The 12,102-nt window shown below is 44.1% G+C and overlaps 1 protein-coding gene across 2 annotated transcripts; it reads right to left on the reverse strand.

Annotated features, from left to right (window-relative positions):
* Window positions 1–2,010: 2,010 nt before the first annotated feature.
* Window positions 2,011–5,008, reverse strand: LOC131633415 (uncharacterized). Of its 2 annotated transcripts, none has more exons than XM_058904128.1 (6): window positions 4,880–5,008; window positions 4,314–4,630; window positions 4,010–4,214; window positions 3,462–3,530; window positions 3,237–3,366; window positions 2,011–3,006 (listed from the first exon to the last, which is right to left on the reverse strand). In XM_058904128.1, exons 2-6 carry the CDS (start codon window positions 4,561–4,563, stop codon window positions 2,377–2,379), a joined length of 1,284 nt encoding a protein of 427 aa, XP_058760111.1. In that variant the 5' UTR covers window positions 4,564–4,630; window positions 4,880–5,008; the 3' UTR covers window positions 2,011–2,376. The 2 variants fall into 2 exon arrangements, with proteins under 2 accessions (XP_058760111.1, XP_058760110.1); XM_058904127.1 differs by having other exon boundaries at window positions 4,863–5,002.
* Between the last annotated feature and the right edge of the window lie 7,094 nt (window positions 5,009–12,102).

The following is a 12,102-nucleotide window of genomic DNA, read 5'->3' on the forward strand; positions in this document are numbered from 1 at the left end:
CATGTAACAGATTTTGCATATATCTATACTATTTTTAGCTATAAAACATTCTCCCCCTTAATTCTCATTATAGAATAAATTAGAATTCAAATTTAAATGAACAGAAATACTAGTAGACAAGACCAAACTATACTTTGTCAAAGTGCTAAAAAAATTCAAAATTTGAATTTATTATATAATGATCATTGTCTTATTTTTATTAGCCTATTTAAAATTTTATTTTATTCCAATGTAAATAATATAACTAATATTTAAATAAAATAGAAAGTTAAAAAATCAATGGTATTAAATATTTATTTGTATTAACTTATCGAAAACTTATTTAATAGCATAAAATTATTTGCTTCTGAAAATGTATACAAAACAACTTATGACACTAACATTGTTCAAAATAAAATATAAAATTAAAAAAATAATGATACTAAATATTTATTTATATTATCTGAATTCACTTAGTTAGTATTTTAAAATCCGGACTGTTCCGGCCAGTCAGAGTTGCAATTGACCCGGTAAAAACCAATGTGATTCGGCCGATTTACTGATCAGACCCGTGAAAAGGTGGATTTCTTAATCCGACCGGTTGATTTTATATATATTCTACAATTCCAAAATTTTATTCTAATGCAAATATGCAATCATCATTAAATTTATTTATTATTAACTATACAATATAATAATATAATATATTTAAAAAATTAGAAAACTAATTATACCATTAAATAATACTATAAACTATAAAGTAACAAAAGTTAAAAAAAAAAAAAAAAAAGTCATGTAACCAAAGAAAAAAGAAAAAAAATTCATTATTAAAAGTTGTGTTATTCGACCAGTGATCCACTGATCCGACCATTGACTCACTCACCTAATAGCTTGACTGGGTTAATAACCGATCCGAGTTTTTAAACATAAGAAAAATTATAAAAATAATGGGTAATGCTTACATGTGCCCTTAGGGTATATATTAAGAACAAAATTTTTTCTTAAAAATTATACATTGATTTCAGTAAAAATTGATAATTAATGTGTTTATTACGTTTATCAATATAAATTTTTATTTAAGTTTCTTTAACAAATGCACTTGGACACAGGTTAGCTTTATCCAAAAAGAATTAATACTAACGATAAAGCTTTTTTTTAGAACAAACGGCGTAAACTTAAAAATAAATAGTTACACATTTTCTATCTTAAACAAACTGATATGAACCTCCATAGATTAGACCTTAAAATAAATAGTTACACATTTTCTATCTTAAACAAACTGATATGAACCTCCATAGATTAGACCGTATACTCACTTAGTTTGATATATTCTCCTACCTAATGACTAGCAACCAGTAATATTCTTTGATTTGTTTAAATTTTTAAAGAAAAGTATGTTATTTTTTTTTGTTTAAAATGATGATGAAATATTTTGTATTTCTCTCATTTATAAAAAATCAAAATCAAAATCAAAACTAAATTAAATAATTTTTTATAGCAAAATCACATACTCAAAAACATAACAAAAGTGTTAAAAATAAACAAACAGCCCATATATTGGTCCAGGTGAAACTTGACTCGAATCATATAAGCAATGCACAAATACAAATCAATAAAGCTATAACTATACTAAAACTAATTAACACTTTGAAGCTGCAATTTTAATAACTTAATAACAATATGCAGGCCTGAGAATAGAGAGCTGCAAAGGGTGACTATATGACAAATTTATACAACCAACTCAGAATAAAATTATTTCACATGGACTTTGACTTTCTCAAACTTTACTAAATAACACTTAATGCATATTTGAATTAACCATCATTTGATCAAATCACAAATCAGTGACACTGATTTTATTGAAGCTTGAAATAGTAGTTTTTATTTAACAAGAGCAGGATGGCAAATTTTCCAGATTGCGCATACATAAATTAAGATGTTTAAAACTTCAAGTAATCTTGACAATGACATGTTTAAAATTAAATCAAATTAAGATGCAGAAATGTAAATTCAATATATGATCGAAAGATGTTAATGAAACTGAAATAAATTAATAATATAATGTTGTAATCAATTTCTCTCTAGGTAGCACGGACACCCCAAATACGACCTAGACACTAACACGGCGACACCGGTAATAATTTGAAAAAGTGAATAAATTATACGTAATCATAGGTGTCAAACATAGACACAACATGCCCTTTTTCAAAGGAGTCGGTGCTACATAGATTTCTCTTGAAAAGGATGTTACCAAACAAAAGTTAAATAATTCATTACCAAAATTTGACCCGAAGAGATGAGAAAAGCTGCAACTTCATCTTGTCTTTACAACAAAGATACGATTATTTGGTCTCTTTTACTTCTCAATTCTTCAGCAGTAGTGGCTATAGCTACCAATCAATCCGGAATTTCCCCTTCCTCCAATTGCTCTGACTGCCCTTGCTGATGGAGCTTGTCAACGGCGTCAAACACATATATTTCATTTTCATCTTTCTTTGGAAATTCGCAATCAAAATCTGGGAAGGCTTGGGGAAATTCACAATCAAAACCATAGGAATCATCATACAATACTCGTTCAAAGTCAAACATCTCAGATTCAGGCAATTGTGGGTAAGCCGTGTCTATGAAAGATGGGGGCAAAAGATTTCCCTCAATGTCTCCTTCAAAAACGGGTATATATAATGAATCATTTAGTGCTTTCTCAGAAAGCGTATTTTCAGTAAGCACTTGATGTGATGGACTTGATTCTGCATGCTTCAAAAGATCAAAAACCTTAGGATCATCAAAGTTGTTGTCATCTTCAATCTCTTCTTCCCGGAACGATACACCTTCTGGAATTAGGTTAACTTCACTATCTTTCTGTGGTGATTTAGGTGTACTGGGAATGACATTCTTAATAACTTCGAAATTGATAGCGTGAGACGGCAAGAAAACAAAAACAACAGGATACTCCAAAATGACTATATTTTCCAATTGTTGTATGATTGGTGCTTTCATATCCAATTCTTTGAAGGGTGACTTGGGACCCTATATTAAGATAAACAAGATGAAATTTATAAATAAAATGAAGTCAATTTAGATGCAGTCAATCAATTGTCTAAGGGTGTGTTTGGAGGACTAAATCTATATTGAACGAATAACATGGTCGAGATGACCATAATAGTTTCATTTCCCCTGAAAAATTTTCTATCCAAACATACCAAACTCTACTAGTTTTTATACTACATTTAAACCACATAAAAAGTATAGAAAACCACCTTTGGATATTTACGAATAAAGAGCTTGAGACGATCTCGTTGGTCGCAAAACTCCTTTAGTTGATGATTCCAAGGACCTGGTTCGAGGTGCTTCTCTAGAATGGTGTCAAAGCTTGAATTTTCATGAACTCTGGATGAAATGAGTGTAGCATCCTTTCAAAATTGTATTCTCTAAATTCTTAAGCATGTAAGAAGAAGATAAGGCGCGTGATCTAAATGGCTTACCCGTGGTCGTGTAAAACAATATTTGTCGAGTGAAAACGCCATTCTATCGTCCAATGTATAGACTTCTTCCTGAAAGCACAACATAAATATATTAGTAATTTATTTGAAACAAAAGCTTTCACATCAATTATCTAAATGTGAAACAATCCAATAATCCAGTGATATCAATTACAGATCACAAAAGAATAGCCGTATGTTAAAATTCTGCTACGACATCGTGTTATAGGGTTCCAATAGGGACTGGTTGACAATACTTTACTCAGTAACATAACGCACAACAATTGCAGTTTGTTCAAATTCCGCTATGCTATGGTGCTACTGTAGCACCACTATGTGATATCAATTCATAAGAAAAAAGCCGCAATGAATAAAAAAAATAAACTAATCTAAGATTCACACCATCCCTTTGTATGTTACATACCATGTATACATAGAAAGTTCAGAAATAAACAAGGAAATAATAGTAAGTGTACAAAAGAAAGAAATTTTTCTAATGTAAGTACCACCTCCTAAAACAATAAATGTTTGTCACGAAAAGATGATAATACCTATTGTCAAATTGAGTCCGATTATTCTCTCTTTTTGACATTCCATTAGGGAGAAACAATAGATTTGTGCTCCGGCTTCTAGCAGCATGTTGCAGGCTTTTGAGGTAACGGGGTAACTTAAAATATGGAGTAGACACGCCTAACTTTGTTCTCGTTCTGGAAGCAACTTCAGCCACTCTCTTCACATCCTCCAGCAAATTATAATCTAGATGGAGGAAAGAAACAATAACAAGAAGCATGGAAAATTAAAAAATGTTGTCAAGATCAAAGGCATAACATAACACAAAGTTTAAAGAATAAGTACCAGATAACAATATATTGTCATCAAACTGTGAAATCGGAACAAACCCAGTCTGGTTCCTTTTGCCGTTACACCCGGTCCGAACTTTGTGAGCTTTTACACAAGGAAGACTGCACGATTGTATCGAACAACCCGGACACTTGTACTTTGAGGGGTTGGATTTGCATTCTTCACATTGGATTAGCAATTTGGGAATGATTCTATTAGAAACATTCTCTGTTTGTTCTTCTCTTTGAGGAACAGAAGCAGACATGTTTTCGAAGCGGTTTGATGTAAATGAATTGAAATTAAATTCTTTTCACGTAACAAGGATCATCATACTGCACAAGCAACCAACACATGATTACACCAGAAATTTTCAAACATTAAAACATACCAAATTAAAAGAGTAAAAGTTGATATTGTAAACCTAATTATCCATTATTGAAACACTGAAAAAAGCGTCTTTAGTTATTAAATTAAAAGATAGCTGAAATAGCGGAGTTTCGGGCCCGATACAGTGAAGATTTTTAAGAACTAAAAACATGTAAAATAAAATGAAAAGAGGAAAACCTAGAATTTCTTCTTACTGGTGGAAGCAGTGTAATTTCGGCTGCGTTGGCGGCGAGGTTTTGGGTGATTCGGCTGCGTTACTGGTGGACGCCGTGTATTTCAAGTTGTTTCTGATACAACAAGGGCAAGGTGGTAGTGAGATTATGGGGCTCAGGAAAGTGAGTTGGGCTTGGGCCACTACTTAAATGATTGTTTTGACAGATATTAGAAAATTTTACTTCGTACCCCTACAATTGCCCTTCTACCCCTACAATTTTGTAAAAATGCCAACTTTACCCTCAATAGTTAATAACCATTTTACCATTTTACTTTTTACCATTCATCTAAAAAGTCAAAAAAATTCAAATCTGCACCCCTACGCACCTTCAATTCGGAACACTTCTGGTAAGTCATCCGGTTCACAAATTAACAAACCGGAACACATTATGAATGTCATCCGGTGTACTTTTTTTATTTCCGGAAGACATTCTAAAACTGTTCCGGTAATACGAAAATCAAACCGGAACAGATAAGCAAAGTGTTCCGGTGCATTTGTAATCAAACCGGAACAGTTTTGAAAAGTGATCCGGTGAACTTGATATCAAACCGGAACAGATTGGAAAACTGTTCCGGAACGCATTTTGCATTTTTAAATTTGTGGTTTTTTTTTAGGTATGGAAGTTCCGCTCCAAATTTGTCGGAAAAACGAGACAGCTATAGATACCACTGATGTTTTCACAACTTCACAGAGATTTGTCACACGGGAAGAAGTTATCCGCTGGATTAAAGAGACCGGAATCAACAATAAAGTGACTGTTATTGTTCTGGACTGGGCCAAGACTTGGCCCAATCCAATTTCGACCCACTGGACCTTCGAGGCCCAAACCAGGTTGCACCCTCCATCACGTGAAATGGTGCTCGTCACTCCCTTGCTCGGCAAAGGTGCTCCTCGCTGACATCCCTATCGAGGACCATGCTCCCCGCGAGCGCCCTCCTCGCCAAGGACCCTGCTCCTCGTGGGACTCCTCCATACTCAATCCTACGAATACTACGGAGTACACGTGGCCCCTAAAAGACCGCGTCTCCCTTGGATTCCGGAGCGGTTAACCAGGACAGAGGGCATCACGCACCTCCGATATTTCCGCCTAGGAAACCTGGCAGTCTCCTAGTTGGGCCTGGAAATCCAGTCCACTAGCGTGATCATGGCCTAGCGCTGGGGACTATAAATACCCTCTCTCAGTAGAGGGTCAGGTATTCAATTCTCTTCTAACCTTATCTAGTACTTGCTCTCCTTTGCTCTTCTACTCACTTTGGCATCGGAGTACCTTGCAGGTACACCCCCCCTCTCACTTCACGAAGACCCAGCATCCGAGCAGGCCTTGACGACCCTTCTGATCAGGTACGATCAGTGGCGCCGTCTGTGGGAACCAAGCTCCCCCTTCTTTAAAAAAACAAAGATCAAAGCTAATCCATCCTTCGATCGTCATGGCCGGCAACAACAACAACACCGTCCTCGTCCCGACCCCCGATCCTTTCCGTCTCACGGAAATGATCGAGGAATCCAACCCGGCTCTGCATCGACGGGGAGGACGACGGCGCTCTGCTGAAGGGAATGGAAGGTCAGGTCATGAGACCCCCCAATCCATCAGAAGACCACCGCCTCAGCACGTCGAGCAGGCTCAGAATGACGAGGCCGAGCAGCTCCAACCTCAGAACAACGGAGAGGAAACAGCTCTGAACGATCGGAACGCCGAGTTGATCCCAACCCAGCCTAAACAACCGCTGACTCGCGTCCAACACGAGACTGATCACAGGGACGGGCAGACTGCCTCCTCCTCCTCCCGTTCCCTTGAGAGACCGAGAACTCACCATCGGAAAACTCGGGATGCTACAGATGCCTGTGGGGAAACCGACCCCTCAACCCTCGTCATCCTCAAAGAGCTGCAGCGGACCAACCGCCTCATCCGACTCCAGGGCGAACGGATTGAGAAACTGGAGAAGAGGCATCGTCACCGCTCTCCCCCGCGGAGGCACCGTCGATCGCGTTCCTCCTCTTCGCGCTCCCCGCCTAGGAGGACTCGCCGACGCTCACCATCCTCCTCTCGATCTCCACCGAAAAGATCCCGCCGCCAGAGGTCCTACTCGCGCTCCCCTCTGCGAAAGAGCAAGAAAAATCGGAGGCCTGAGCCCGCAGAGGAGGAGAGCCCTTCTCCCGACAGAGAGGAAAGAAGGCTCGCCAGGAAAGGGAGGAAACCTCGCAAGGAGGAACCCGCCCGGCGTAACACACGCTCGATCTCTCCAAGTGCCAGCGACGAGGAGGAATTCCGCAGCCCCTTATCCGAAAGCATTAGAAGGGCCCGCCTTCCCCGAGGAATGGAAAAACCCCCGACTTTGGATGCGTACGACGGGACTACAGATCCCGACGATCACATCAGGAACCTGGAGGCCGTCATGGAGTATCACGTCGTCCACGGCTCCATCAAATGTCGGATCTTCCCGACCACGCTCCGGAAAGGGGCAATGACCTGGTACAGGAATCTCCCTCCTAACTCCATCACGTGTTGGGCCGAGCTCAAGGAACTCTTTCTGAGTCACTTCACTGCTTCCCGCCGTCAACCGAAATCAGAGGCAAACCTCGAAGCTGTAGTCCAAGGGACCAACGAGCCTCTCCGAGACTACCTCGACAGATTCAACAAGGAGGCCGTCCAAGTGGAGACGACCGACTACATGAAAAGGTATCTCCTCGAGCGAGGGCTCCTCCCCGGCAGCGAATTCAGGAAAGCGATAAAGATCGAAAAAATGCGATCTATGAACGCCATCTTGAAAAGGGCGCAGGCTTTCATCTCCTTCGAGGAGGGCGAAGCGGCCGCAGTCAAAGCATCAAGGGGAAATGGCGTTACTCGGAGCTCGAGCCAAGACCCGTCCGCCGCGCCCCGAGCAAACGAGAGAAAGAGGGACGACAGGTCCCGCGACACAAAGGAGCGCAGAGGGCCAGCAGGGCGCTTCAACGACTATACCCCCTTGAAAGTTTCACGGGAGAAGATCCTGGCCGAGTGCATAAACGCTGAGTTCAGAAACTCCAACATCAGGCCCCCGAAGCCGAATCCCTCCCGGCCGGGGACCGACAAGTCCAAATACTGCAAGTATCACAAGAGCCACGGGCACCTGACGGACGAGTGCATACACCTGAAGGACGCCATCGAGACACTGATCAAAGAAGGTCACCTTTCTAAGTACACAAAGAGAGGAGACCCTCCCAGAAGGAACGACCGTCGGAGCTCCGACGAGGGCAACTCCCCGAATGCCAGGCCGCTGCAGGTGGCGTTATCCGTCACCCGACCAGAAGACTTCATACCCTCGGTCGGAGTGACATCTGCCCTCAGCATCTGGGAAGGGTTCCCGACAGCAATGCTGATATCCAACGGCGGGGACCCTGGCTCCCTCACAATCGGCTCCGTGAAAAGGAAGTTCGACGAGTTGATCAGCGCCACCACGGACCTGACCCCGACCCTGAGGAGGTTCAAAGGGAGGTCAGAACCGATTACTTTCTACTTGGAGGAGCTACCCGGCGGCGCCCCGAACGCCACAATCCCACTGCTCGTGCGAGCGAGGATGGCGAACTTCGACGTCCGACGAGTCCTGGTCGACGAGGGAAGCTCGGTCGACATCATGTACTCCCACCTCTTCCAAACCCTACAGCTGGACGACTCACATCTCACTCCTTACGTGGGATCCGACCTCCAAGGATTCAACGGAACAACCACAAAGCCGTGGGGTTACGTCGAACTACTCGTCTCCTTCGGGGAGGGGGAAGCTTCCAGGAAAGTCAAGACACGGTTCTTGGTGATAAACTGCAAGACCCTCTACAACTGCATCATCGGGCGCCCCACTTTGGCCGAACTCACTGCCGTTCCCTCAACCGTTCATCTGAAGATGAAGTTCTATACAAAGAGGGGACGAGTAGTCACTGTCAATGCCGACATCGAAGCTGCTAGGAGGATATTCGACGCATCAGTAAAGGGACTGGAGCTAATCGCCCCACCCTCCAGCTCCAACAAAAAACCAAGAGCTGAAGATAAATCCCCTCCTGAAGATCGGCAGACGACCACAGACGTCAGCTCAGTCGACCTCGACGCTCGGTTCACAGAAGAAGAACTAAAGAACGGCGAAGAGCCATAGCCGAAGACAACTCACCCTATCCGGCCCATTCCAGACGGGGATTTCGAGCTCATTCCTCTGGGTGACAACCCCGACAAGGCTGTGAAGATCGGCAAGAACATCCCGGATACACCGAGGAAGCAGCTCATAGCTTGCCTGAGGAACAACGCCGACTTGTTCGCCTGGAGCGCTGCAGAGATGCCCGGACTCGACCCTGAGGTCGCCTGCCACACGCTCTCCATCAACCCGACCGCAAAAGCAGTAGTTCAACGTAGGCGTCAGCAGTCTCCCGAGAAAGCGGAGGCTGCCGAGAAAGCTGTAAAAGACCTCCTAGAGGCAAATTTTATTTCCGAGGCCAAGTATTCAACTTGGCTCTCAAACGTTGTACTAGTCAAAAAATCTAATGGAAAATGGAGAATGTGTGTTGATTATACTGATGTTAACCGGGCATGCCCCAAAGATGCATACCCATTACCTAATATTGATAGGCTGGTCGACAACTCGGCCGGCTATAAATTATTGTCGTTTATGGATGCTTATTCAAGATACAATCAAATCCCCATGGCGAGATGCGACAAGCAGTGCACGGCGTTCATGACCGAGTCGGGTAATTATTACTACAACGTAATGCCCTTCGGACTCAAGAACGTCGGAGCTACATACCAACGAATGATGAACAAGGTTTTCCGAGGAGAGATCGGCGACACCCTCGAGGTATACATGGACGACATGATCGTCAAATCTCGAGAAGATGCCGATCACACGGCACATCTTGAACGGGTGTTCGAGCAGGCCAGATCCTGCAAGATGCGTTTTAACCCAGAGAAGTGCACCTTCGGAGTACGGGCGGGCAAGTTCCTCGGATTCTACCTAACCGAGCGAAGAATAGAAGCCAACCCGGATAAATGCCAAGCGTTCACGGAACTTCCTACCCCTAACAATAAAAAATCTATCCAAGTACTAAACGGAATGCTCACAGCACTATCCCGCTTCGTCGCAAAATCCGCCCAGCATGCCCTCCCATTTTTCAAGTTGCTTCGGAAAGAAGCGACCTTCGAATGGTCCGAGGAGTGCGAACGGGCATTATCTCATCTCAAACAGGTACTTTCCAAACCGCCCATCCTATCCCGACCAGATGGCAACGAGATCCTATATCTCTACCTGGCTGTCTCAAACGAGGCGGCCAGCGCGGCCTTAATCCGAGAAACGGAAGACGGACAGAGGCCCGTATACTTCACGAGCAAAGCCCTACAAGGGCCCGAGGTGCGATATCAGCAGATAGAGAAATTCGCGTTGGCCCTAATAACGGCCGCCAGGAGGCTGAGATACTATTTCCTCGCCCACACCATTGTCGTCCGGACAGACCAACCCATCAAGCAACTCCTCAGCCGACCAGACATGGCCGGAAGGATGCTAAGATGGTCCCTCGAACTATCCGAATTCGATATCCAATACGAGTGAAGAAAGGCGCTTAAAGCTCAGGCGCTCGCCGATTTCATTGCCGAGATGACCTCAATTTCTAGCTGCCCGGCTCCCGCCAAAAACAAATGGACCATCTACGTAGATGGAGCCTCGAGCAACTCGGGAAGCGGAGCCGGAATAATACTAGAAAACGACGAGGGGCTCGTCATCGAAGTATCCCTGGTCTTATCTTTCACCACGTTAAACAACCAGGCCGAATACGAGGCTCTCCTGGCAGGCCTACGCCTCGCCGAGGACGTAGGTGCTCGCGAAGTCATGATCTACACTGACTCCCAGCTCGTCGCATCCCAAGTCAGCGGCGATTACCAAGCCAAAAACGACACACTAGCCGAATACCTCATGCTCGTCAAAGAAAAAATGAAAAGATTCGCCAAAGCGGAGGTCGAGCATATTCCCCGGGAACATAACTCACGCGCCGACATATTATCCAAACTCGCGAGCACAAGGAAAAAGGGTGGAAACAAGTCGGTGATCCAGGAAATCCTATCCAAGCCGAGCATAGACAAAAGCGCCCAAACTCCACAAGTATTCGCTATCGGGGACGACCGCTGCTGGATGACCCCGGTATACAACTTCCTCACGAAAGACGAACTTCCTGCCGACCCAAAGGAAGCTTCAGCCATTAAAAGGCGAGCCTGCTCGTACACTATCATCGAAAACAAATTATACCGATGAGGCTTCTCCATTCCTCTCCTTAAATGTGTCGACGCCTCCCAAGCGCTCGAAATACTCCAAGAGCTTCACGAAGGAATCAACGGTCAACACCTCGGCGGCCGATCACTAGCGAGGAAGGCCCTCAGGGCCGGCTACTATTGGCCGACCATGCAACAAGACGCCAAAGAACATGTCCGTAAATGCGACAAATGCCAGCGTCATGCCGACATGCACTTGGCTCCTCCCAACGAACTTAAATCTCTATCATCACCTTGGCCTTTCTCCACCTGGGGAATGGACCTCCTCGGACCATTCCCGGTCGGCTCGTACCAAAATAAATATCTCGTGGTCGCCGTCGATTACTTCACGAAATGGATAGAAGCCGAGGCGCTCGCCAAAATCACATCTCAAAACGTGCTCCGTTTCTACAAGCGAAACATACTCGCCCGGTTCGGGGTGCCTCAGGCCATAGTCACCGACAATGGCACCCAGTTCACTGACAAAAAGTTCCAAGAGTTTGTGGCCAAGCTCGGCACGAAGCAACATTTCACTTCAGTCGAGCATCCACAGACGAACGGGCAAGCCGAGGCAGCCAACCGAGTCATCCTCCGAGGACTGAAGAGGAGACTCGGCGAAGTTAAAAAAGCCTGGGTCGAAGAACTACACAGTGTACTATGGGCATATAGGACGACGCCCCACTCGAGCACGGGCGAGACTCCATTCAGGCTAACTTACGGCACCGAGGCCGTGATCCCTGTAGAAATCCGCGAACCCTCTCGGCGGACAGAATTCCCCCTCGAGGAAGAGCTCAACGACGAAGCCATGAGGGAAGAACTCGACCTGGTCGAAGAGATCCGAGCAGCGTCTTCCCTCCGAGAAGCCAAATTAAAACAACAAATAGCTCTCCGCCACAACGCCAAAGTTGTCAAGCGCGAATTCGAAGTCGGCGCCCTAGTGCTCCGCAGAA

This window comes from Vicia villosa, unplaced genomic scaffold (genome assembly GCF_029867415.1).
Source record: "Vicia villosa cultivar HV-30 ecotype Madison, WI unplaced genomic scaffold, Vvil1.0 ctg.001122F_1_1, whole genome shotgun sequence".
Lineage (NCBI taxonomy): Eukaryota > Viridiplantae > Streptophyta > Magnoliopsida > Fabales > Fabaceae > Vicia > Vicia villosa.